This window comes from Rhinolophus sinicus, linkage group LG02, assembly GCF_036562045.2.
Source record: "Rhinolophus sinicus isolate RSC01 linkage group LG02, ASM3656204v1, whole genome shotgun sequence".
In the NCBI taxonomy this organism is placed as follows: Eukaryota; Metazoa; Chordata; class Mammalia; order Chiroptera; family Rhinolophidae; genus Rhinolophus; species Rhinolophus sinicus.
In genome coordinates, this window is record NC_133752.1 from 195,172,401 (window position 1) to 195,199,151 (window position 26,751).

General features: G+C 54.9%; 2 protein-coding genes across 2 annotated transcripts; one reads left to right on the forward strand and one right to left on the reverse strand.

The window, feature by feature from the left end:
• The first annotated feature begins 48 nt into the window (after positions 1-48).
• On the forward strand, positions 49-19,340 carry SERHL2 (serine hydrolase like 2). The gene is made up of 12 exons (XM_019715434.2): positions 49-110; positions 1,057-1,206; positions 1,323-1,436; positions 1,773-1,814; positions 2,231-2,250; positions 2,776-2,850; positions 4,236-4,348; positions 5,010-5,089; positions 12,310-12,344; positions 16,824-16,906; positions 18,293-18,386; positions 19,204-19,340. Exons 1-12 carry the CDS (start codon positions 107-109, stop codon positions 19,321-19,323), a joined length of 930 nt encoding a protein of 309 aa, XP_019570993.2. The 5' UTR covers positions 49-106; the 3' UTR covers positions 19,324-19,340.
• RRP7A (ribosomal RNA processing 7 homolog A) lies at positions 18,577-26,097 on the reverse strand. Its single transcript, XM_019715439.2, has 7 exons — positions 25,972-26,097; positions 24,308-24,450; positions 22,867-22,992; positions 22,097-22,214; positions 21,732-21,829; positions 21,119-21,317; positions 18,577-20,003 (listed from the first exon to the last, which is right to left on the reverse strand). Exons 1-7 carry the CDS (start codon positions 26,042-26,044, stop codon positions 19,918-19,920), a joined length of 843 nt encoding a protein of 280 aa, XP_019570998.1. The 5' UTR covers positions 26,045-26,097; the 3' UTR covers positions 18,577-19,917.
• Between the last annotated feature and the right edge of the window lie 654 nt (positions 26,098-26,751).

Consider the following 26,751-nt stretch of genomic DNA (forward strand, 5'->3'; position numbering starts at 1 on the left):
CGGGGCCTCCGTGGGGCGGGGCGGGGCCAGATAATGATCTCCCTGTCCCTGGGCTCGACTTTCCAGCGTAGAGTGACTGCGGCTGTACCACCAAAGGACGCGTGCGATGGGTGAAGACGTTGTACCCAGGGGCCGTTAGACAGAAGTGGGGGAGGCTACGTGCGCTTCCATCCGTCCATCCACCTACTTGGGACCAGGCCTCCCTTCTGGGAGTCACGTCTCTTTCTTCAGCAGCCTGGGAAGCGGGCTGAGCCCCACCCGCGGGGCTGGGGCACGGGGTGGGAGGGTAATGGTGGCCCCAGTACATGGCCGCAGGTGGCCTCGCAGGGTTCTGGGAGGCCCCGGTTAGAGAAGCAAGCCCATGGGGGCTTAGGGGCGCGCAGGTCTCCAGCCCATGGGGAGGGCCAGCAGGGTAAAAAGGGAAGCTCTGGACCGTGGAGAATGCAGCCCGGACCAGAGTGGACCTGAGACAGCGTGGTCAGGACAAGGGGTCGGGTCACGTTAAATCCTCAATCCGCCTCGTCCTTCCTGGGACGTTGGCCATGGACTGCACCTCCCTATGCCTCAGTTTCCTGGTCTGCGAAGGGAGAGTAATAGTGATCCAGCTTAACTGTGAGGATGTGGGGAGAGGGACCACCCCATCTGGCCCTCAGTGAAGACTGAAAATGTTGGCTGTTGTTATTACTGTTTACTCCAGTTTTACAGAAAAGGAAACAGAGGCTGGGATTTTGTTTTTGTCTTTGTTTTTCAGTAATTTGCCCAGAGTCACGCAACCAGCAAGTGGCAGAGCCCAGACCTAGCCAAAATCCCTAGCCTATTCTAGAAAGTTCTGCTGTGAAACCCTCCCAAGGTTTTCCTCACCCAGTGGACCCAGTTTATTTTTCCCTCCTCTGGGGATCCCCACACCCACCTCTGGCTCTTTCCCCATAACCCCCTGGAGGTGGCCCAGGAGACCTGAACCCCTGCGTAGCATTGGTGCCCTGGACATATTAGGGCTTAGGAGGGGCTCAGGAAGGGGGGCTTCATGACTGAGTGGGTGGCTCTGTCTGTTGTCAGGTCTGTTCTCAGAGCTGAGGCTGGCTGTACCCTGGGGCCACATCGCTGCCAAAGCCTGGGGCTCCCAGCATGGCTCCCCTGTTCTCTGCCTGCACGGCTGGCTGGGCAATGCCAACTCCTTCGACAGACTCATCCCTCTTCTCCCAAAAGGTGTGTTGGGGGCTGAAAGGAAGCGGAGAGGCCAGGTGGCAGGACAGCAGGAGAATGACAGAGGGGAAGACAGCTGACCTAGACACCTTCTTCTACCTCCTTTATCTCTGTCTCAGGCTTTTATTACGTTGCCATGGATTTCGGGGGTCATGGGCTCTCGTCCCACTACAGCCCAGGTCTCCCGTATTACCATCTAAACTTTGTGAGTGAGATCCGAAGAGTTGTAGCAGGTGAGTAAGAGGTGGAGTGTGTGTGTGTGTGTTGGAGGGGTGCTCTGGGACACCCCCTCTTATCAATGAAGTGGGGTGTGGTAGCCAGGAAACAACACTGGCCTGGGGGTGACCTGCCAAGAATTCATGGGTAACTTTGGGAAAGTTGGAGAAGGCTGCCAAGAAGACTTCACTTTCTCCTGGGGGCTCCACTCCTAAAGTGGAGCTAGGGCCCCGCTAAGCTGGTCTCCTGAGTGGGGCACCCAGGTGCTGGGGAGGGATTTCCCGAGCACAGGGACTGCAGGACAGAGGGTGGGGGAGGCGGGGCCCATGCAGACCTGCTCTGTGTGCTTTCAGCCTTGAAATGGAATCGTTTGTCCCTCATGTGCCACAGTTTTGGTGAGTTCACTTTGGCCAGTTCACCTGACCTGGGCTCCCATGGTGGGGCTGCGAAAGAGGGAGAGGAGTTGGGGCACAGGTACCTCTCCCCTGCACTTCTGGGAACTGCAAGGAGAGATGAGGAGGTTCTTTAGACACTGACTTTGGGTCCCCATTTGCCCTCAGGCCTCTCCTCTGAGGAACATGTGGCCCCCGTAGGTAGCTATCTCCCAATGTGACCTTCTGAGTGGTCAAGTCTGATGAAGGGGCCACCTGGCCCCAGGGAGCCCCAGTTTGACAGCATATACAGAGCCTGTCTACTGACGGGAGAGAGGAACCAGGCCCCTGGCCTGAGGGTGGGTCAGCCCCTGGGAGGAGGTTCTGGGAGGATTTTGATTGCTGGGGCGCATCAGCCAGACTACTCTTCTGTCCCCCAGGTGGCAGTGTAGGTGGAATGGTGAGTAGATGGCTTCACAGTGACCACCGCTGGCCCCCGAGGGTGCGCCTTGTGGGGTGGGAGAACAGGAGGAAGAGGGGGAAGTTACCTGGGAAAGGAAGTGCCTCCTCAGATCCGTTTCAAGCCAACATTTTATTAGCTAGCGCTGGTTTGCTGTGTAGATTGCAGTAATAATTCCTATCATGGAGCGGTAAGTGGAAATGCAGACTCTGGTGGAGTTCAGAGCTTTGACAGCCCCCGGCCCGTCACAGAGAACCCTGGAGTCCAGCCATTGCCAGGGCTTGGAGCTCTGTGCTGGGTGTGGATTGCGTGGGGGGGGGAGGGAGGGGGGGAGGTGGGGGGCGGGGCACAGAAGGAAGGTCCCTGGAAGGGATAGAAGAGTTTTGTTCTAGCCTCTTGGTCAGCACCCTCCCCCCAGCCTGAGAGATGTTTCAGGAAACACCAGTGTCCCCAGAGAAGAGTTTGAGTCCCTTTTCCTTCAAGTTCCTCTCCTATTCATTCTTCCCTTTTTGTGTCACATCCTAGTTTTCCTGTATCTTCCCTGAGATGGTAGATAAACTCATCTTGCTGGATGCAGTCCCTTTCTCCCTGGACTGTAATGTAAGAATGGCGGCTTATGTGCATGCCCTCAGCCCTGTCTCTTTCAGTGGATACCAGGGAGGTGGGAGGAGGTGGCAAGAGGGCAGACAAGGGGAATCAGGGGGCCCCCCAACAGAGAAAACAGGGTGATATTATACTGCTTGTACCCTTAGGAGTGGGCAGGGAAAGGGTGCTGGGGCCTTTGTAATACTTGGAAGCCCTGTGTGTGGCCTGGGATCTGCAGAATGCCAGGTCGATCATGAAGTGACGGGGTGGGAGAGGGTAGGAGGAGTGGGCTGAGGAAACTCTGGGGGCATACAGCCTGGCCAGCCCATCCACACTCAGGCTCAAATGGCTTTGTGATGTGTGAACATTGCACAACTGCACACAACAGCCCTGAGTGTGGGCTGATAGCAAAAGTGCTGCCCCCCCCCATCCCTTGGCACCACCACCAATGACAACAACCAGGGCTGTCCCTGCATCTGAGTGCTGGCTCTGCCCTTTACCTGCTGTGTGACCCTGGGCAAGTCACTTCACCTCTCTGGGCCTCAGTTTTCTCACATAAAATGAGATTGGACTAGATGACCTGGGAGGTGCAGGTGCCCTGCCAGCTTCTGTCATTCTATTCCCGAGGGCTCAACCTTTTCGGTTGTGACAACTCCTTCATCAGTTTCAGTTTTCTTGTCTGTCAAATGACCACAAGCTCCATAAGGGCAAGAACCATCGCTGTCTTTTTATCACCACGTGCCCAATCCTGGCACATAGTAAGTGCTCAGTAAATGTTCGTTGAATGGATGGGTGAATAAGTCATGAGTTATTGTGAGGATCCAATGAGTCTGGGTCTCACTTCTTTACGTGTTTCACCCACTGAGTTGACAAACATCCCACGGCTACTCCACGCAGTGCACTGTGGACAGGGCCAGGCTGTTCCCAGAGTGAGCTGGGCTGGAAAGGGGTACCCTGAGGGGAGGCTGGAAGCCTCTGCACTGCACTCCCCGCCAGCCTCTGCGCCACTGTTCAGAGTGATAACATTAGTTAAACCAGATGAAACGGCCAACCCTGGATAGTTCCTGACTTATGGACCCTAATATCTCACCTTTGCAAGCACTTGGCAGTTGACAGAGATTTCCTTCCCCCTCCTTCATCCAGTCTGACCCCTCCAGCTGTCCCCCGCCGCAGGCAGGGCTGGGATGCCTGTGACTAGGCAGCCAACTTGCTCCGGACCACAGTGCTAACTAGCAGGGGCTTGTCCGGTGCCACCCCTCACTGGGTCAGAATGAATCACCAGCTAAGAGGGTGCACAGCTGAGGGGCTGCTGAGGGCAGAGGGTGGAGCTGGGGGAGGGGCTGGGTCCTTTTATCTGCAGGTGAGAGCCCCGCCCACCCAGCAGAACCACGAATATTTAGGAAATAGAGAACTTTGTCATCTACAAGCGGAACCTGATAGAGCACACACTGCAGATGGAGAAATCAGCCAAAAAGCCCTCAAGCGTTATCAGCCGGGAGGAGATGCTACACAGGTGGGTGCCCTCAGGTGAGAAGGGGGTGAGGGGCGGCCTGGGGGGAACTGCAGGACACCAAGGAAGGAAATCTTTGGGGCCCGGAAGAAGCTTCTTTCTCCTACTCGCAAATCCAACTAAGCCTGTTGCTCTCTGCCCACCCTGGGCGTCAGGCTTCCTGGCACTCCTCAGATGCCCAGCTTTGGCTTTATCAGCCATTTGTCCTCCCCACTCTATATCTGTGCCCTGGAGCCCTGTCCACCCACTTGCTGGTCCCCCTTCCGCTCCCTTCATGCACACTCTCTCCTTCCACAGCTTTCCTCCCCGCTCTGGCTCCCACCTGGACCTCGCTCTGCGCCCCTTGCTGAGGTCCCTGCTCCTCCTTTGGGCCTCAGCTGCTGGCACTTCTGGAAGCCTGCCCTGACTCCACCTCCCTGCCCTGTAGGTCATCTCAGGTCTGTAGGTGGTGGCTAAGGCTGCTTGGTCACACTTGTGCCTCCAGCATGCGCCAGTGTGCCTGGTTGTCAGGGCTCTGTAATGATGTGTTGCCTAAAGGAGTGAACACACACACACACACTCCCTGCTGATGTGAACGTCCCCTCCACACACGCCCCTGCCCTCCTCTCCTCTCCATCTGGCCTCTCCTCACACAAGGCTCTCAGTGTCCTTCCGTCTCCCCCAGGTTCCTGCAGAATAACAGCCAAATAAACAAGGAGTGTGGGGAGCTCCTGCTGCAGAGAGGAACCACACAGGTGGCCACAGGTAAGGCAATCACCGTCCCAGGCTGTGCTTATTGGCACTGTTCTTGGTGAGCAATGACAGTGACTAAGCTCGCTTTGGATCAGGCATAATCTATGTGCTTGCAAACAGTATCTCATTTAATCTCCCGACCACCCTATCACATCCCCTTTAGAGCAGGACGGACTGAGGCTTGGAAAGGCCAAGTGACTTGTGCCAGGGCAGACAGTACTGCACGTCCCAGGAAGCCACGTCCTGTGGGACCTTGGTCAGGCTTCTTGGGACCAAGTGTTGGGGAATGTCAGCCCTGCTGTACTGGTCCTGTGTGGTGGGCACCGGTGTCCAAAGCTAGGCTGTGAGGATGCCCTGTGCGGCCAAGCGACTTCGAAAAGGTTTTACAAAACGGAGAAGTGGAGTTGGTGGTCATCTGGCTTCAAGCAGTGTCGACCCGTATCTTCTGCACTTTGTTCTCTGATATGTTCCTCCACCAAGAGCGTGCTCAGTGCCAGGCCTGAGCTGGGCTGCAGGGAGCAGGAACTGACACCGCCCTCTCCTGGGGGGGTCAGTGTCTCTTCCAGCACAACTCCAGAGGGTGCCATTCACAAGTGACCTCGCTGGAAATGACTCTCCCAGGACTTGAGCAAGGAGGAGGCCGGGCAGGAAGCACATTCTAGGAGGAGAAATGGACGCTAAGTCAGTAAACAGACAAATCAGTAGATGTTTCATTATAACTGGAATAAAAGGAATGTAGCAAGTGCTCTGGAAGACACCCGTGGGCAGGCCTGCTCCTGGAAGGGACTCTCAGGTGAAGGAAAAGCCCAGGCAGACAGTGTGGTAAGATGGAACATGCACTAAATTGAGCGCAAAGACCAGGGTTCGATTCTTGACTTTGCCGGCTCAGCCATCTTGGCGAGTCCCTCCTCCAGTTAGACGCCTCTGGTTTCCTCGGATGACAGGTCTTGTGGTTTTTGTCCTCCTAGGCTGATTGGATCAAGCAAGGTGGTGAATGTGACTTCAACCAAGGAGGCAGGGGTCAAAAACCTAAGAGCCTATGGGAGCTGGGCAAGTTATGGAATAATCCAGCGGCAGCGAGCGAGGCAGTGGGCAGTGGAGGGGATTGTGGAACTGGCCCAGCCACGGCTTATCATGTGGAATCAGTCTAGGATGGCCCAAGTCCTCAGCTGCTCCTCTGTGCTGGGTTATTTTCTAGTAATTAACAATACTCTGTGAGGTCAACTGGACTACACGGTACCTAAGGCTGTGTTGGCCTCAGCTGCCAGTTCGCAAACTGTCGTGGGGGCCTGTCGTCGTTATTATTTCTGAGACTCTGTCCGCTCCTCCTCCAAATGCATCTTGGAAAAGGGAGGTCCAGGGCACAGGGCCATGGGTCCAGTCTTCCCGACGTGCCCACACAGATGGGTGGCTCAGAAGTGGGCTAATCTGGAATCAGACGTGCTCTGGCCAGGCTGCGGAAGCCGATTAGGCCAGGCTGGGCTCACATGAAATGGTGACACTGAACCAACTCAACTGTCAAGGAGAGTGGGAGAGGAGGGCGGGCTGGGAAAGGGGTGCAGGGGGAGTGAGCAGGTGACTGGATCGTTGTGTTGCAGCCTTTGTGGCCCTTTAGGGCCCGGGGTTAACTTAAAAGACTGGGGTGGGTTGACACTGGGGGAGCTGATGTTCCAGGCTCCCCGAGTCCTTTTCCTCAGGCCCCAGAGAGCCCCCGACAGCCCCCATTCTGTTCTGGAGCAGGGCAGAGGACTGGGAACTTCCATCGTTCAACCTGACGTCTCCAAAATCCGCATTCACCTCCTAGGGCTGCCAGCCCGCAGAAGTGCGCTGGACTGGACAGCTTAAACAGCAGACATTTTACTCCTTCCCTGTCCTGGAGGCCAGAAATCCAAGGTCAAAGTGTTGGCAGGGCTGTGACAGACTGTTTACGCCTGTCTTCTGGCGGCCTCACGTGTTTGTTGGCATTCTCCCCAGTCTGTACGGAGTGTGTTAGGTGACAGCAGGCTGACGGGCTCCGCGTGGGGCACAGCTTGCAGTAGGCTCTCCAGATAGGACACGCCAAAGAGGTGCAGGTGAGGGAGCTGGTCACACAGAAATCTAGCAGGAATGTGATCCAGGCAAAGGGAGCCACCGGGAAAGGCTTGGGAGGCTTGAACTTGACCCTGCGGGTGGGTGAAACCAGGAGGCAGTGAGCCAGTGTAGGGAGAGGCCAAGTCCTTATCTTATCTGCATTCTTATCTGAGTCCTGTCTTAATACTGGCCTAGACCTTCTGGAAACAAGCTGGTGGTGTTGGCTTGAAAGAGGGATGAGTCCAGCTCTGGTTGGGGTTCCCTAATGACAAAGGACACGCCAGTGTCAGCATCCGGGCCCTGCAGCCTGCCCACCTTGGGGGACGCTCAATCCTCACCACAGGCTGGATGGGCCTGGGGTTGCAAGCAGGATTTGTTTGGGTTGTACAGTTTAAACACAAAATTTTGGCATGAGGGGAATTTTGAATAGGTTGTTCATATTTAAAATAGAAAGATGTTATGTAAAAATGGAGATTTTCAGCTTCTTTTGAAAAATGGGAAGACCTGGCAACACATTGTGTGTTCTCCACAGGCAACAATGGCTGGCAGACTCCGCTGCCATGGCGTGTGAGTGGGCACTGCACTCACTCTGCCCGGCTTCTGCTGGCATCTGAGTCTGTGACCATGGTAGTTCCCAGCAGACGAAGGGGGAGGGAACGGGTTGAAAGGTTCTCTGAGGTTTCCATCCAGGGCTGATATCATCCAAAGAGTCCTACGTTGAACCACCAGTCCTGGACCCCTGCCCCGGGCAGCCTGTGTGCTCCTGCCTGGGGATGACTGAGAGAGCAGAACCGGCCTGCCGAGCACTCCTAGAGTAAGCCTGGGGGGGCTGGGGACAGATGCTAACCAAGTCACATCACGTTCATGGTTACCTAACCTGGGGGAGGGGCGCCCAATCTGTGGGAGCCCTGCCCAGGGGCCCAAGGATAGTGAAGGTGTGCCCAGCGAGGTGAGGAAGACAAGATGGCATGGGGAGCGGTCCAGACCCAGGAAACACAGGTGCTGACATTGGCCTCTGCGTGGTTGTGGAGGGAGCTGGCAAGACAAGTTAGTGGGAAATCCTGCCCGTGGCAGGAGGAAGCCATCCAGTTTGAGGACCTGACAGAAGGTCAGGAACTTCGAGAGGGGAGGCGAGTGGCTGCCATGGGGGGTGGAGGGTAGAGGCTGGACGGGGCAGGGCTCAGTTAGCTACCATTGGTTGATGGTTGATTGTGGTGTTTATTCCAAAAGCAAAGGGAAGCTCTTGGAGGGTTATAACTGGACGGTGGGAGGTGGGGAGGAAACAGCCTCCAGCCCTGCTCTACTCCCCCAGGGCTGGCTTGCTCTTTCTGCTGACCAGCCCCCATCCCGAAGCTCTCCAGGAGACCACCTTGAGTCCCCTCATGAGAACAAAAGACTCTCCTGTCACCCAGGAGATTCCAAGGAGCTCTGTGTCAGGTACTGGGTTCAAAGACCAATTAGAGTAAAAGATGCTCCTTAGGAAATACAGGTTTAGGAGCTCTGCCAGGAGCCAGGGACAAATACTAAGATGTATTTCTTATCCTATCTCACTATTACAGCCTCTAATTATTGGCTGTGGCGGGAGAGGGGGTCTAGGGTTCTGATAATATCTCCTGCATTCAAAACTCTATTCTTATAAAATGTTCCGTTCATGTAACTTTTCGGGGCTCTTGAAACTCTTGGAGGTGGCGTGTCTCCTGAGCCACCGGCAGGCCTGAGGAGTCCAGCTGTGCTGGTGCAGGGTCTGTCCCTCCGGCCCAGGCCCAGCCTCCCTCCTCCTTTTCCTTCTGGGGAAACAGAGGTGCGGACCTCGGCCTCTGCGTGGCTGACAAGACAAGTTAGTGGGAAAGGCCAGTTGCACGGCTGCTGGCACGTGGTGTCCCTGGGATCTGAATCTGATTGAGAAAAGGACTGAGCACTAATGTCTCTCACTCCACAAACACCGGGGCCACTTGCTCTTCGATCTGAGGGCTGGACTCCTTATTTAAGGGACGTCTGGGCTGGCACGCTGGTCTGAGAAACAGTTCTTGCAATACAAAGGCCACTGTCACAGGGGAGGCAGACAGAGAAGCAGCTGGGCTGTGGGGGTGCCCGGGCAGTTCAGGATGTGTCAGAGCAGGAAGAGGGGTCGCAGGGAGGAGGAGCCAAGGCCTCAGGACCGAGCAAACAGCACAGTGGGGGTCCCCAGATACTTTGGGGTTCACCCCACCCCCAAGAGAACCCCCACTGTAAGCTTTTTCACATCCTCTGAGTAACTGGAGCCCAGGCCCAGAGGAAGGAGGAGGGCAGCGAGACCAGGCGTCACCAGGGTCCTGCACAGACAGCAGGGGCCTGTCCTTTGTGCAGGGAGGTCATGGCCAGAGCTGAGGGTGGCCCAGGGGCCTCAGCCTTGGTTCATTAGGCGGACATATCTAGAAGTACAGTGACCAGAAAATCTTCCAGTTACATGGTCCTTCCAGTTACATGGTATTTTGAGTCACAAATGCCTGACCAAGAACCTCTGTCAACAATTAATCATCTAGATGTATCATCTAAAAGTTCCATCATCTCTAGAGGGGGGACCTAATCATTATGGGAAATAGCTCGCCTTCACGTTTCCATAATTGTTTCTTTCTTTCTCGGAAAGCCACTTCGCATTCAAACATCAGTCTTGCAGGGGGAGTCCCAATGCCTCTACCCCGGTGGACCCTTGCCCAACATGTCCCTCCACCTGAGGGGTTGATGGCATGTCCTAAGGGCTGAGCAGAGCTGCCCTTCTGTTTTTACTTCTTACTCTGATATTACTTTCTGAACAGGTCCTGGATCACAGGGTTTAAAAACCACTATATAATTACGGGCCCGTCTTGCTGGGTCTCACCCCATTCCCATCCATCTTGTTCCTCAACTCACCCCTTTTAAATTGGTTCCCATCCTTCCAGAGTTTTCTTAGGTAAGTACAAACGTGCAAATATATGCCCTCATTGCCCTCGTTTACGCAGCAGGTCCCACTGTAGCCAGTTCTGCGGCCTCCGTGCGCCTCACTATAGATCCGGGAGACTGGGCCTCATCCTTTGCACAGACGCAGAATGTCCCCCACATGACCTAGAAGCTAATTTAGCCAGTTCCCTCCAGGGAGACACGGGTGGTTTCCAGTCTGCCTTGTTAGGAGCAGGGCTGCACTGCGCAGTGGAGCTCCTGGTTTCGCAGGTTTAACAACCCATAGAAGGTGGGCACCACACAACTGAAAACCACACTGAGGTCGCACTTCTCCCCTGGTGAGGGTAAAGGCATTGCCAGGTGCCCTCCAGGGCTGTCCCTTAGCTGCCCGGCCTGCGATGGATGAGAGACCTATGTCCCTGGCTGTCACACGATTGGAATTTTTCCCATTTGACAGGTGAGATCTCAATGTGGTTTTAATTGGTTTTCATGGTAAGGATTAGTATCTCTTGTATTTTTTTCTGGCAACTGTATGTTTCTGTTCTCCTGCCCATCTTTCTGTTGGGCTGCTGGTCTTTCCTCAATTTTTAGGAACTCTTCATATGTTGGGGAGATTGAATTACAAATACTTTTTTCCCAGGTTGTCATTTATCTTTTGGCTTTGCTTAGAATATTTTTTCTCTTGTTTTTTCTTGCAATGCAGAATTTAATGTAATTGAGTATGTCTTTTTTACGGTGTCTGCATTTTGAATCTTGGTTTAAAGCTCATGTTTGATTCTAATACTGTTTGAGATTGAGTGTCTGCATTTAAATATTTGCTACATTGGGTTTTTATCTAGTGTACAGGGTGAGGTCTGGATCTGCCTTCATCTTTTTCCACACGGCTCCTCAGGTGCCTAACGCCAGTTTTTAGAAGTCTCTGTCTTTGCCCTCATGGACGTAAGCGGCTGCCGCATCATACCCTGACTGCCCATCTCTGGAGCTCTGCCTTGCGATGCGCCTGGCAGCCTTCTTAGCAGGACTACGCAGTTAAATTAGTGAGGTCTCACCGCGTGTTTTGCTATCTGTAGGACACTCTTCTTTCAGGCCTCTTTTTCAGAGTTTTTCTGCTATTGTTGTTTGCTTAGTTTTCCCTATGAACTCCAGAATTGGGTACTTTACTCCCCCCTCCCCCAAATCTTGTCGGTGTATCATGTATGTCTAATACTAATGTTAATAATAGTAACAACACTTGTGCCCATCACCCAGCCAAAACCACAGAACAGCACCCGTTCCTTTGTACCCTGACCTTCCCCACCCCTGCCACCCAGAGGCAAATACCTGCTTATTCACTCAGCAAGCACTTTTGAGCCCCTGCTGTGTGGCAGGTTCTGGGGACCCCGCTGTGAATACGAGACCAAACCCCTTGTCCTCAGGGAAGCTCCGTCCTAGCAGAAGAAAGAAGAAGCAGAGAAGTAAATGACAGAGTGTGTGAGAAAGTGCTGAGTGTTATGGAGAGAAATAGACCAGAAGGAGATGGGGAGGCTGCAGTGAGATGGTCGGGGAGGCATGGCGGGAAAGGTGGTATTTGAGCAAAGACTTGTGGAAGGGACGGAGCCGCCTGATTCTGGGCGGCACGATTGTGGGTTTTACCCAGTTGACGTCTGCCATCTCCCCACTGGAGAGGGTCCCAAAGGACCACCCCACAGCTCACTTGTCCATCCCGCTAACAGCAGGCAACCTGCACGGTCTGTGCTTCTATGCCCTCCGTGACACTCCTGCAGCCATTTCTCAAGGGGACATTTCCCAGGCGTGGCATTGCTGGGTGTCTGCCGTCCCTAGTGAGGCCAAGCTGTCCACCATGGGGATTGTGGCAGAGAACCAAGGCTCCACCTGGACCTGGGACCACCCAGGCCTCTCAACCCCTCCAGCCTTCCTTTTACCTCTGTTTCTCTTTGACAAGTGAACACTCGACTCTTAGTTACCGGTTATTTCCTGGTGTTTAAAGATCTGCACAATCATTTTAAGGTTCTCAGAGGACACGTGTTAACTGTTCCCACCACCATCCTCCTGGGCCGCAGGCACCTGTGTGGGCCGCACTGGTCCACAGCCACAGGGCTGTGGACAAGCTCTGAACCCCGAGGACGTCAGGGATGGTCCCTGCCAGTCCAGGCTGAAGAAATGAGCCCCAGCTGGAGGCCCCAGGGTCCCCAGGGAACTCACCCCACCAGGCGGTGCTGAGGTCAGTCTCTGTGCTTTCCTCCCAGGTCTGACGCTCAACAGAGATCGGAGGATCACGTTGGTGAGTACAGCTGTCTTCCTGCTCCATCCACGCTCTGCCTGTCAGCCTCTCTTTTTCTTCTGTGGTAAAATATACGTAGCATGATACTTATTTTTTAAACCATTCATAAGTGTACAATTCAGTGGCATTAAGTACATTCACGAGGTTGTGCACCCATCACCCTCCCCCAAACCTTCCCTCATCCCCAATATGAACTCCATACCCATAAACACTCACTGCCCATCTCCCGCCCCCGCCCCTGCCCACCACCATTCTGCTTTCTGTCTCCAGTGTGACTACGCTAGGGATCTCATGTAAGTGGAATCATGCAGCGTGTAGCCTGTGTCTGGCTTCCTTCCCTTAGATAATATTTTCAAGGTTTATCCGTGTGGTAGTGTGGGTCAGCATTCCTTTTATGGCCCAATAATATCCGGTGGAGGGATGTGCCGTTCATCCATTGGACACGTGGGTTGTTCCCGCCTTTTAGCTACTTGTGAACGATGCTGCCGTGAACGCGGTGGGAAAGCAGCAGTCCGAGTCCTCTTCCAGGTCTTTCGCATCTACATCTAGGAGTGGAACTGCTTGTCCATGATAATCCTGGGTTTTACCTTTTGAGAAACCACCAAATGCGTCCCCAGTGGCTGCACCATTTTACGTTCCCACCAGCCACATGAGGGTCCCAGTCTCCCCACAGCCCTGTTAACACTTGTCATTGTCTGTCTTTTTTGATGATAGCCACCCTAGTGGGTGTGAAGTGGTGTCCGGTCTCTTCTGAATCCTCGCTCTCCTTATGGCAAGGACTGGGGGCGAGGGAGAGGTCCACCAGCCAGCAGATTCCTGAAGTTAAGATGTGTCCCAAACCGGGCAGGAGTGGGGCTTGCTCTGCACCTGGGAGAATGCAGGGCTGTCCAGGCTTGGGGCCCCCGAGACGGTGCCTCTGGTGTGTGTGCTAATCCACAGGGCAGCTCCAGAGACAGGAGCTGTTGTCACCCACATTTTACCACCAGGAAACTAGGTTGAGACAGCACAGCTGGCGGGAGGGGCTTCACACCCAGGAAACAATTTAAAAAACAAACCATGACTGACACACAGGTGTCCACAGAGCAAAACGTGAAAGTTGGCTGCATAGATTGTGTCAGGTCATGTCACAGGTCAACTTGCAGTCCCATCTGTGTGTTGTCATGTGTGTTGTTATGCAGGGTGTCCTGCAGGGTCTCAGCTCCCGCTCCCCGCACAAGAACACAGGACATGGTGAGGCCAAAAAGGACCACGGAGCCATAGATAGGGGAGTCATACCACTATAGTCTCGCTGGCGGCTGGGTTGGAGACACAGGAAGCAGGAGCCACAATATCGGCAACCTTCCATCCACTTCTCTGCCATCCAACCTCACTTGCTACCTGCAATCCGCCGTGCTAACTGCAATCCGCTCTTGCTAGCTCAGCCACCATCTTCTTGCTAGCCCCCATTTGCTGCTAGCGTAGCCACGGCAGTTATATTAGTGGCCAATGGCTCACTGGTTACAGCTGACGGCCAACTAGCCACAGCTGATGGCCATCCGATCACAGTTGATGGCCACTTACTACCTGAGCCAGCACCTTTCCACGTGAGGCCGAGAGCCTGGAAACAGCACTTCTGGCTGTCCCCACACGTGTCTATGTACATAGACACGGACTTGTTTTAGGGCCTTTCTGGCCTTCTTTAGGTTTTTACATAAATGGTTGCAAATGCGTAAATGAATTAACTGAAGGGCAGCCGAGAAGGGTGTGGTCAGGAGTTTCTTAGAGCAGGTGGGACTTGTGCTGGGCCCAGGGCGGTGGGATCCAGGTGGGTAGAGAAGGGGAACATTCCAGGTACTTGCTGTCACAGTGGCAAAGACTGGGAGTCAGCTCAGTGCATCTGCTGAGTCTGCTGAGATGTAGGTGGGGTGGGGTAGGGGATTCCTCTAGTGAAGACTAAAAGGAGAGGGGCTGGATAACAAAAGGACTTAGGGCTGGAGGTGTGACAGGAACACTTGTAGAAACTCAGCTGTGTCCCCCACAGGGAGGCTGTGTGACCTTAGGCAAGGCACTTACCCGGAGTCTCAGTTGTCTTGTGGGCAAAAAGGAAGTTTGTTCATTTTACTCATTATTCACTCATGCTGACAGTTAATGAGCAGCTGGGAGGTGCCGCCCCTGGGGTCGCTGACAAGCCGAGGTCACGGGGACTGGCCTTAGCACAGTGCTGTCACTACAGGTGCTCACAGATGCTGCTCTTACTGCAATTGTTTGACGGTGAAATGCTTTGCACGAGACAGTCATTAGAGGTAGGAAGCTCTGGCCTCCAAGGTCGCTGAAATCTGCTGCCCAGACCCGGCTTGGACGTGAGGTGTCCAGGACATCCACCAAGCGGATGGGAAAGTTTGAGTTTTGTTTTTGAGCTGACTGGGATTTGTTCTTTTTCTTTTTTTTTTTAGTTTTTAAATGTTAACCATTTTCTTTTTTTTTAAGAATACTATTTTTTTTTTTGTTTTTAGATTTTATTGGGGAAGGGGAACAGGACTTTTATTGGGAACAGTGTGTACTTCCAGGCCTTTTTTCCAAGTCAAGTTGTTGTCCTTTCAATCTTAGTTGTGGAGGGCACAGCTCTGCTCCAGGTCCAGCTGTCGTTGCTAGTTGCAGGGGGCACAGCCCACCATCCCTTGCGGGAGTCGAATCGGCAACCTTTGTGGTTGAGAGCACGCGCTCCAACCGAGCCATCCAGGAGGCAGCTCAGTTCAAGGTGCCATGTTCAATCTTAGTTGCAGGGGGCAGAGCCCACCATCCCTTGCGGGACTCGAGGAATTGAACTGGCAACCTTGTGGTTGAGAGCCCACTGGCCCATCTGGGAATCGAACCGGCAGCCTTCGGAGTTAGGAGCATGGAGCTCTAACACCTGAGCCACCAGGCCGGCCCTGGGATTTGTTCTTAAGAATGGTGTGAGCATGGGCCAGTGAGCTGCGCCCTCCACAACTGGACTGAGGGACAATGAGTTGGAGCTGATGGGCCCTGGAGAAACACACTGTTCCCCAATATTCCCCAATTAAAAAAATTTTTTTAAATGAATGGTGTGAGGTGGGAGCATTTGAGATCTTGCTCCCCAGCATTTGTCAGTTTGGCTCAAAAACCTCTGCCGTAGGGAGTGGGGCAGAACAGCCAGGCTGGGGGCCCAGGCCGGAGCTGAGTCCTGGCGCCATCTCCTGTTAGCTGCTGACTGTGACACAGACTTTCTGATCTTCGCCGAAGCCCTTCACACAGGCAAGACCCACCTGTCATTTCCTCATCAGGCGCTGTGCCTTGGGAGGGGTGGTAACATGTGGCACGTCCGGGTCCTCGGTAAAGCTTTGCTCATCTGTTGCAGACGATGTGCGAACCTGTTGCTGGAAAAGCACCCAAGGTCATTGTGGCCTGAGGAGCAGGAGATGGCTGGGAGGGGGGTCAAGGCGGAACAAGGGCAATGGGTTTTGAGGGCTGTGACCAGAGAGGTGTGCGCACGTGCGAGTTTGTGTCGAGTTTTATATCCACTGCGATGGTGTAAGAGTATTGGGCATGACTTAACAGTCAATCCTTACGGGAGCTTTCCTGAATGAAGCCACTCAATACACATTTATCCTGTCAGGCGCGAGCTGAGAGCTGCGGACTCAGGCCATTCTGGTGCCATCAGAGGGTTCTCAGACGCCAGCACAGTCCAGTAGACGAATAATGTGACTTCATGTAACTTTACGTCTCTAGTAGCCGTATTAGAGGAGTAAAAAAAAACAGGTGAAATCATGTCCAGTACATTGAAAAATCAGTATCCAAGATGTTATCATTTCAGCACGTAATCCGTATAAAACACTATGAAGATAGCTGACACTTTTCCCACTAAGTCTTCAAATTCCAGTGTGCAGTCTACACCGACAGCGCATCTGTGTGGACTAGCTCCATTTCAGGCACTCACAGTCACCCGGGGCTGATGGTTCCGTGGCACAGCACAGCACAGCCCATCTTAAATGGTTATGATGGTGCTCAGGGCTGATGGAGGCCGGCAGGGACCGTGAGGGCATCATGGTGCGTGCATTCTACAGTGGCTTAAGCAAATCTTTCTATGGAAACTGTGCAGGCCCGGGGCTGGCTGGGCAGCACTGCAGGGCAGCCTGTGGATAGGGAAAGGGGCTGTGCAGGGGCCACACCTCAGTCCTAACTCTAGGCCCAGAAGTAGCCCGAGTCCCTTCTCTGCATTTAGTCGCAAGGCCACACCTGACTGTAAGGGAGCCTGGGAAACGGCATCTGTTTGGGCAGCCATGAGCCCAGGAAGTACAAATTTAGGGAAAAGTCTGGCCCATGGCAGTCAGAGGCCTCTGTTGGGGAGGTGATGTGGCTCCGTCCTGGGGTAGATGGTGAGGTGGCCCCACCAGGCCCCCCACTGTCCCCAAGAGACAGGCTTTGCAGCCACAGCAGTGCCTGGTGCCTGGCCGAGAATTCACTATGGTTCTGTCTCTGCAGCTGGAGAATGCCTTCGATTTCATCAGCAGGGAGCAGTTTGAGCACTACATCACAAAGCTACCAACCCGCACCCTATTCATCAAGTAAGTCTGCACCTAGCGCCTCAGAGCCGGAAGCGCCAGGAACCTCCGGTTCTCCGGGAGACCTCGCTGCCACCTTTCTGGGGAAGTCCCCAGCCGCTGGTGTGTGGAAGGCAGGCACAGCGCTGGGAGGGCTTGGGAAGCAGGGGCAGGGAAAGGACTACACCCCTCTTGACGAGGTGTCTGCAGGGCCCATCGCAGGGCAGTCTGGCTAACAGTGGTCTGGCCCTTGCCCATCCGTCCTCCAGTTACCCCGCACCCCTCCGCTCCCCAGGCCGATGTGGTTCCTCCCTCTGCCTTCCTCCCCTCCCCCACCCAGCCATAAGGCCACCGCCTCTGGGTCCCACAGCAGTGAACCCCCTTTAATGTGGCAGAGACACCACTCCCTACTCCACTGCAGCCATTCTGGCCGTGGCATGCCTGAGGCAGGAACTGTGATTTCCAGGGACACATGTGTGTCGCTGGTACTGAGCACACGGTTTAGAAAGCATGGACTCCAGACATGCAACACACACTGCACACCCACTCAGACGGCTAGACTCAAAGTGAGAGAACAGACGGCAAGCGCCTGGAGGAGGCAGAACACTCACGCTGCTGTGGGACTGCCAAGTGGTGCGGCCACTTTGGGACACAGTCCAGCAGCTTCTCAAGCCAGTAAGTTACCACGAGACCCTCTGCCCCAGCAGTGCCACTCCTAGGTGTGTACCCAACATGTACGCGAAGGCTCACAGCAGCATTATTCACAACACCCAAAAGGTGAGGCGACCCAAACGTACGTCCGTGAACAAGCGAAATGGGGTCTAGCCGGCCAGTGGACTCCTCTTCAGCCATAAAAAGGAACGCGCACTGTCGCGTGCTGTAACATGCGTGAACCTTCTTACGCAGTCAGACACAGAAGTCCACATACTGTATGATTCCATCCGCATATAAGTCCCAACAGGGAAATTATCTCTAGAGACAGAAAGTCAATTAGTGGTTGTGTAAGACTGGGAGGTGTGTGTGTGTGTGAGAGAGAACAGCTTTGGGATTTTTCTTTTTGAGGTAATGAAAATGTTCTACCGTTGACAACTGACTAATTACACAACGGAGTATACTAAAAACCATGAATCATACAATTAAAGTGGGTGAAATTATCTCAGTAAAGCTGTTAAAAAAAGAAAAAAAGCATAGATTCCAGAGCCGTTCAGATCCTGACTCTGCCATGGAGTGGCCGCGGGTGGGTCCTGGGACTCTGCTGAGCCCAGCTGGTGCCGGCCATGGTGGGCCCTGAGTGCGAATGGGTGTATCTGAATTCAAAGGGACTCAGCCGTGGGCAAGTCAGAGGGCAGCGCAGGCCCGGGCAGAGGGCACTGCGTGGAAGCAGACCTGAGATGAACCCTGGTTTTCCAGAGCAAACCAGGGATATCATGGTGTGAGAGAGAATGCCGCTAACAAGGAGACCCTGCGTTTCATGCTTGACAAGTTGAAATCTGTTTTAAAAGAGGTACGTGCAGGGGGCTCAGGGTAGCTGGGGTCTAGGAGGGGGGCATCAGGCACTTGGCTCCACTGCACCCGTCTCTTGTCTTGCACTGGGATTCCCGGTCTGGCTCAGCTCCAGGCCTAACAGCTGGCCCCGCAGGAGCTACCAGTCCTCAGTCCAGCTGGGGCCCATGTGAGAGAGCGCAGGTACACTGTTCACTGGCAGAGTCTCCCAGTTTTACTCACATATCCCCGGACCAAGCCCAACTCAACCAGAGGCCATCCCACAATTTTCTAGGGTCCCAAATGGGAGCAGTTGACTAGTCCCCTCAGTGGGTGCTGGCTGTAGGTAGGGGTGGGCATCCAAGTTGGAAGGCTGGGATTTGTGCTGTGACTTTGTCCCTGGGAGCACCTGGCGTTTTATGATCACGCAGCACAAACACCTGACCCTGGGGCCTCTGCAGACACCTTGGCGTCCCCAAGGAAGGGAAGCCTGCGTGGGGCTGGTTGGCCAGCAGGTGGCGCCTTCCTGTCTTGTGGGCCGGTATCCCAGGCAAAAGTGACCTTGGAAAGCTGCTCGTTCTTTTCTTAAGTGGACCTCATAGAATTATCAGAACCAGCAGCAGTCTGACCCCTGGCCCCACAAATTCACAACTCAGAATGGCCCAGAACCCCAGCTTGGACAATCAGGCCTTTCTCACTGACTTAGAGTCAGGGCCTGACTTGCCCATGGGGTACTGTGAACAGACTGGGGTGCAGGGAGGGGAAGGGGCACAGACCAGAGGGCCGGCGGAACCACCTCTCTGGGCCACCACTCACCACGTGTCCCCTCCCTTCTTCAGAGGTTCCAGTATGTGGAAGTCCCAGGCAATCACTTCGTCCACATGAGCCATCCCCACCACGTGGCCGGTATCATCAGCGCCTTCTTACAGAGCAGGGACAGGATCCCAGCCCAGCCGTAGCCCTGGGCTACTGAGACCTCGCACTCACCACTCAGCACCCAGACGCCCAGCTCCCAAGCCCCCAGCCAGGCCAGGCCTCACGGTCTTGAGTGGCAGGGACGAGCAGAGGGGAGGTGTGGGGGTGAGGCTGCAACACTTGTGACTTCACAGGGGAGGCTGTCTGTGGCTGCAGGAAGGGGCTGGGACAGGCCGCCCGGGCCTGCATGCAGCCCCACAGCTTTTGCAGCCTATCCCTGCTGCTGACTGGATGAAAAATAAATTGTTCTTGTAGTCTTACTGCTTTTGAGGCTTTCACTGCAGCGGGGGCTTTTCCACTGAGGGACAGGGGAGAACAGAGCAGACACAGCTTTCAGAGGATCCAGAGACAGGCTGGGAACACACACTGGGGTGGGAAGGAACTACTTGGGCTGGTGGCCTCGCCAGCACTGAGCGCCAGGACGGCTGAAGCACAGGTACCGGGGTGACACTGTCCTTCACCCGCCGTGTGGACTCAGATCTTTGCCATGTGGCGGCCCCTCGGCCTAGGCAGGTACAGTCTGCAGCGCTCCTGGGCCTCACGTCCTCACTGGCCACGTGCCGCCCCTCCACGCTGGCTCAGTAGGGACGGAACTTGCGCTGGGCTCGCATCAGCTCAATCCTCTGCTTGTCCTCCTCGAACTTCCTACGCAGCTGTGCTAGATCTGGGCACGGGGCAGGGGGAAGGGCCAGGATCAGACGCCTGCTCAATGGCAGCTGCGCCAGCGCCCCCGAAAGCCCGCCCAGTTCCCACCCCCAGCTGGGAGCTCAGCATTGCCTCCCCGCTCGGGTGTGCTTTGGGAGTGGTCTGGATGCTGCCAGGAAACGGAACTGGACTGCAGGCCCAGACGGCGGGCAGAGGCTCAAGCGGAGAAGAGAGCGTGCCTGAGTTCTCAGATGGGAAATGCACCAGGAAAACGGCACTTGCTCCCTCACTACCCCCCACCCCAGCACCCACACATCCACAGGTAAAGGAAGAAGGCTCTGGGGGTGCTGAGAGACCCCTGGGGACACTGGGCCCAGCCCCTCCCCACTGCAGCAATCAGACTAGGGAGGACATCAGGAACAAGTAAAAGGACTCCGCCCCCCGAGGGCCAGGATTCAGATGGCAGCTCTGGTCCCTGGACGACTGGGTCCGAGGGGTGTGTGAGGCCGGGAGGCAGGGAGGAAAGCCTGCTGTCCAGTGCGTCTAGGGGCCACGAGGACAGGAGCAGTGGTGCCGCAGGGGGTGGGCAGTGTGGGAGGAGCAGCTAGCAGGCGAGTAGTGTGGGTGGTAGTTCAGGGCTTGTCCCCACTGCTGGGCCCACAGGGAAGCTGTCCTGCCAGGAGGCAGCTCAGCATGGCCACCACCCAGAGCCGGCCACAGGTGACCAGTGCACTCCAGGGCGCTCTCCATGTGCGTGCGCACCCCCCCCCCCACCCCCGGCAGTGACCCTCTCTGCACCCACAGCGAGCATCTGACACCCGTCCTCTGCAATCTGGCTCCTGTGGGAAGCTGACAGTTTCCAGCACTAACTGCTTAGGGGTCTGGGGGTGAGTCCTACATCCCAGGTGCCACTGCAGCTTCTAAGTAATCCAGTGGCCCCCACAATGCCCTTTGGGGACCAACAGGGGAATCACCACATGGGGTGCTGCCAGGCTGGGGACCCTAACCCCAGAGCCTATTGGGAAGTCTGTGCCTAAGGACACCGCTGCCCAACTGCCAGGTACAGCGCCCGCCCTCTGGAGCTTTGTGCTCTGGCCACAGGGGTGGGGACAGGGGCTGGGGGAGCTCCCTTACGCTCCATCTTGGTCTCGCGGTGCTGCCAGGCATAGAAGTTGAGCAGCTCCTTGCGGGCACGCTTCCGCTTCTCCCTCTCCAGCACCCGCAGGCTGGCTGCCTCCGTCCGGGGGAGCACGGGCCGCCGGCCGCGGCGGGTCACCTTCACCCAGCCCTCCTCATCGGGGACCCCGTCCTCCTCCTTGGCCTTCGCCTCCTCCTGCAAGGAACACAACCGTGCGGGCAGGCGCCTGGGACCGGCCCTGCAGCCTAGGAGTGCTTCTCCCCTCCCACTGTACCCAGAACCACCCGGGGCACCCGCCAGCACCTGCTGCTCCCTCTGCCCCCAGTACGGTGTTGGTGCCTCAGCTGGGGGCCGGGGGGTGGCACAGATATGCCAACACTGCCTCCTCCTCCACCCTCAGACCGTTCATTCCCTACAGACCGTCTAGAGACTAGACGTCACCTAGTTAGATGGCCCAGGACTCAGCAGGGAAAAAGGGAGCCTGGTCTCTACACGGTGACCTGGCCAGGTTACCACGGCCCCTCCCCCCGGGAGCCACACCACGACACGCGTAGCGCCACCTTCCCCATGGTCACACGGGATGAGCAGCCACCTGTGTGGAAGCCCCACCTCAGCGATCCTTTTGTCATACGCCTCCATGAACGTGTCCACCTCCACCCTCAGGGCCTCGGGGTCCAGCACGGAGTCTGTGTAGTCACTGATCCACTCTAGCGAGAAGGAGGGAGGGACACGGGGCTTCCTCAGGCCGACACTCAGGCCAGCTGGGAGCATCTTATACAGGCCCAGGCACGGAGACTGTGGCCCACGGTCCAGGGGGGAAGCTGGGCCCTCACCTCTGCCCACCCGAGTGCCAGGCTCAGGCCTCGCGCACGCTGCTCTCAGGGCAAGTGAACATGGCAGATGCTGCCCCCATAAAACCTCCCCCTCCAAACCAGGGCCAGGAAGGGGGCCCCCGACCCTCCCACAGTACTGACTGTGAATGCCACTCTTCACGGGGTGACTCTCTGTCGACACCAGCAAAGGGCCCTTCAGGGCTAAGGCAGCCAACACCCCACTGGGCTTCTGGAACACCACGTAAGCTACCTGGAACCCCTGGAGGAGGGAGAGATGTCCCAGTGCTGGAGCCTTTCCATCCTCCCAGCCACCCACGCCAGGCACAAGGGCTGCCGCCTGCCCTCAGCCTGACTTGTCGCCCAAACCGTGAAGATAACCAGGAGATCGTCTGTAATCCAGGGGTGGGGACAGCGGCGATCTGAGCTGGCCAACTTCTGCAAGAAGTGACGCGTTCCCACCTCTTCCCTTTACAGGAGGGACTCAGTGAAAAGCGCAGGAGCGGACGGACATGTGGAACACACACTAGGTCAGACGCCACTAAACCAGGAGGAACTGTGGCCTCAGGGAACACAGGGAAATGAGACTGGGCCCACTGAGTGGGGAAGAATGGACTTCAGTGGGGGAAGCAGACTGGGAGCTCAGGGAGGCCCCTCGGGCAGAAAGCTTTCACCCAGGACAAGGGAAAGAGCCAGAAGGAAGCTAAAGGATGTGGTAAATCCTGGGAAAGGAGTGCAGGCTGATTACCTGATTCCTCCTAAACCCCCGCACAGCCAGGACTGGCCAGGGCCCCAGGAAATGCTCTGCAAGTCCCACTGCCACCCGACTCCACCGTCCCCTCACACACTGGGGACGCTGCCCTAGCCCCACCCCACGCCCCCGTTCTAGCAGACCCCAGTACTTGGAGGCTTACTGGAACAGGCTTGGGGTGAAAAAACTTCGACTTTGGCTCCTTTGGGCTCTCGGCGAGGTCCGGCTTCTCCTGTAACTCCACTGACCGGACAGGGCCACAGGGGGAGAGGAGGCGGGACAGGCACTCCTGCCATGGCCGAGGAAGCCGTGTGAGTGGCCGCAGGGCCTTCCCAGAGCCTCCCGCTGCCCCTGAAGGTCGGGGAGCCCGTCTGCGCCCAACCTGGGAGCACGCAGGGAGGGCCTGGCGGGCCACATCATCCTCTGCACGGAGGTCACAATCCTGCCCTCCCAGAGCCGGAGGCAACAGCTGGGTTCATTTCCCATTAAAAATCGTGGGCAAAAAGCCACCCATCCACTGGCCAGGGGACTTGGGAGGAGATGGAATGTGAGATGGAATGCAGGTATCAGTTTTTTTGCTTTGCGGCAGGACATGGTCCCCGAAAATAAGACCTAGCTGGACAATCAGCTCTAATGCATCTTTTGGAGCAAAAATTAATATAAGACCCAGTTTTATGTTACATTATATAATACCCGATCTTATATTATAGTAAAATAAGACTGAGTCTTATGTTAATTTTTGCTCCAAGAGACGCAATAAAGCTGATTGTCCAGCTAGGTCTTATTTTCGGGGGAAACAGTAATTATTACAAGAATAGGTGGGGATATTTTTGGTGCTATTATGATTTTTATGAGACCACCAACTACCTGAGTCAGCCATTTAAAAACTGAGTAAAATCTATGCTGTTGGTGTCAGGATAATGGCTGGCTGTGGTCGCGGGGGCGCATGAGGGGCTTTCTAGGGTGCGGGTGACGCTGTTTCTCCATCTAGGAGCTGATTACACGGGTATGTTCAGTTTGTGAGATACCAGAAACTACACCTCCGGCCCGAGGTCACCTCCATACATACACTATTCTTCAGTAAAGGTTAAAAACGACATTCTCTCCTCTTAATGGTTCTTTCTCTCTGTAACTATAATCTCTCAGGAATTTGTATTTCTTTTTTGAAAAAAATTCATCTAAAGTCCAGCAATTTTCTTAGTTTCTCTTCTGTAAATTTACATATTAAGTTTAAGAGTTTTGAAAAAAGTTGGCATGTCTGGATAGTTGATTTAGAAGTCATTTTATTATATTTCCTTATACATTTCCTATTTTTTCCTATGGACATGCATCACTTTTATAATCAGGGAAAAGCAATATGCAATTTAAACAATTATGGGTAAATAATAAAAAGCTTTGGGCTCCTTAAAACTGTATTTTTAGAAACACATCTTTAAAAAGCCTATTTCCTGTCACGGGAGAGAGGCAGCCCTCTGGATACCTTCCCTTGGGGCTTCAGTTAGCTGCTTCCATCTCACCAGCAAGGACTTGGTGGGGGCCAGGGGAAGCCCAGCTCTACCTGAAGCCCACTTGAGCCTATAGGTCCCCTCTCGATACCAGCTCACCTCTGTGCAGTACGGGGGCACATTGAGGATAAAAAGGGTCCGCTTCTGAGGCCAGGAAGAGGTGATGCCTTCTCGAACTCTGTGCTCTCTCACATAGAGATAATGACATGCCTGCTGCTTTTCAGAGAACTTGATAGGAATGGCTGGAAGAGAAATGGGGTGGGAAGGGACTGGCATGAAAGCCAAGTTCAGGCTGCCCCTTTCTAGTCCCATCTGTCTGTCCACCTACCCATCCATCCTTCACTGAGTCCGTCCCCTAGGTAAGGCCTGTGCAGGGTGCTGTGCAGTCTATGAGAGTGAATGAACAAAGAATCTGCCAGAGAGGTGCCCCCCAAACTGGTGGGGGAGACAGAACATAACCGGGCAGTTATTACAGGTGGGAAGTGAAACAGGAGGGAAGTTGAAACCCTACTTGCTCTTGGGGTAAACACCAAAATCCTTATCCTGGCTGGAGGCCCTGCTGACCCTGACCACTTCTGTGGCCTCTTCTCACACCATATTCCGCCCACCATCTGGCACCCAAACACTCTGGCTTTCTCTCTGTTCCTCCATTAAGCCAGGACCTCCCCATGCTGTTCCCTCTATGTGAAACATCAACCCTCTTCCTTCCACCCGTTCAGGTTTTAACTTCACTTCCTCAGGAGTGCCACACATGCCAGGTTAGATTCACCTGCTCTGTGCCTGTCATTTCTCATGGTCTTAAGTCTGTATCTGTCTGATCATCTGGATAATCACTCATTTCCATAAATTTTAACCCTCATAAAACTAGGGACTCTTTCCTGTTTTTCTCAGCACCTCCTTCAGAGCACAGGGGGCACAGCTGCAGTCCCTGCACAGGAGAAAGACAATGGCCGAGCACACACATAACAAGATTGTATCAAATACAAAAGAAACAGGGTGAAGTAGGTGGGGTGAGGGGTGGCAGAGGCCTTTAACTGTCAGAATGGCCTCCGAGGAACATTAAAACTTAGATGCGAACGACACAAAGCTGGTTGACAGTCAGGGCATAGCTGTTGCTGGAACTCTGGGGAAGAGGGCACTGCAAGTGCCAAACCCCTGAAAGTGTCAAGAGCTTGGTGCTTCAGAGAAACAGGAAAGACTGAGCTTTAGGTCAGCACCAGCCAGAGCGTGTGGGGCCGTGCAGGTCAACGGTAAGAAGTCCCGATTTTGTTTTAGGTGCTAACTTTAGCCACTGGAGGGAGTTCAGTGGGCATGGGGGGCATAGGTGGGAGTGTGAAGCAAAATCTGATTTAAATCTGACTTTAGAAAGAACATTCTGGCACCTGAGTGGAGAACTGAAGGTAGGAGCAAGAACAGAAGCAGAACCAATTGGAAAGGTACACAACTGCCAGGTGAGAGCTGATGGGACCGGACTAGGAGCTGCAAAGACGTGATGGGAAGTAGATGTGTTCACTTGGCGGGGGGAGGGAAGGGAAGGGTGTAGACGGACACGGGTTCGCTCTGGGGCAGAGGGTGGACAGGAGAGCGTTCACTCAAGAGAAGCCAAAGTGGGCTCGTCCCGAAAGAGTATAGTCAGACGAGAGCAGGGGGCCGCTTGGATCTTGAGGGCCCGGAGCCTCACGACCTGCGGGGCCACCGCCGACCCCCGAGCCGCCTCCGGGCGAAGGCTGACCGTGCCCGGCGCCGCGTCCCGCACCCCTCACCTGAGTAGCCCGGCGGGCTCGGAATCTCCTCCCGAGAGTCCCGCGCCGCACGCTTCCTCCTGCGTGCCACCATCTTGCCGACCGGAAGCCGCGGGGGCCGCTGGGAGTTGTAGTCGGGCGATGGGAACGGCGCGTTTCTATGACGACGGCGCCGCGTTGCTCCCCCCAGTCTCGGTTACACGCTCTCCTTTCTGGCCCGGGTCACGCCAGGGCCCCACTTTCAGCAGCTCGGAATCAAGTCAGCGCACGAATGTGGGAATAAATGTCAGCGTGGACGCGGGCAGTTCACGGGTGTGAACTCAACTCTCCACTCCCCAAATAACAGTGAATGCTCCAGGCACTTTCTTAAGTCCTAGAGATACAGAGGTGAAATAAAAGCCAGCCTTCCTGGAGGTTTTATTCTAACGAGGGAACGAGGCAATCAACACACAAAGAAGCAAAATACAAAGCACACGCATCAGAGCAAAGTGCTAGAGAAAATGGAGGAGAGGGAGCGTGGTGACGGGTGGCATTGCAATTTTAAATAAGGTGAAGGCCTCATTGAAGTGACATTTGAACAAATACTTGAAGGAGGTGAAGGAGCAAGGCGTTCAGGTGTCTGGGAGAAGGGCATTCTGAGCGGAGGGAAGGGAGAGAGCAAAGACTCTGAGGCTGTCGTCTCCCTGGTGCGGTAGAGCAACAGCAAGGAGATCGCCGCTGCAGCTGAGGGCGAATCTGAGGGGGGCAGGGGCCTGGCCGGTCCCTTGGACTCTGATAAACTGCCAGAAGCACTGTTACTCC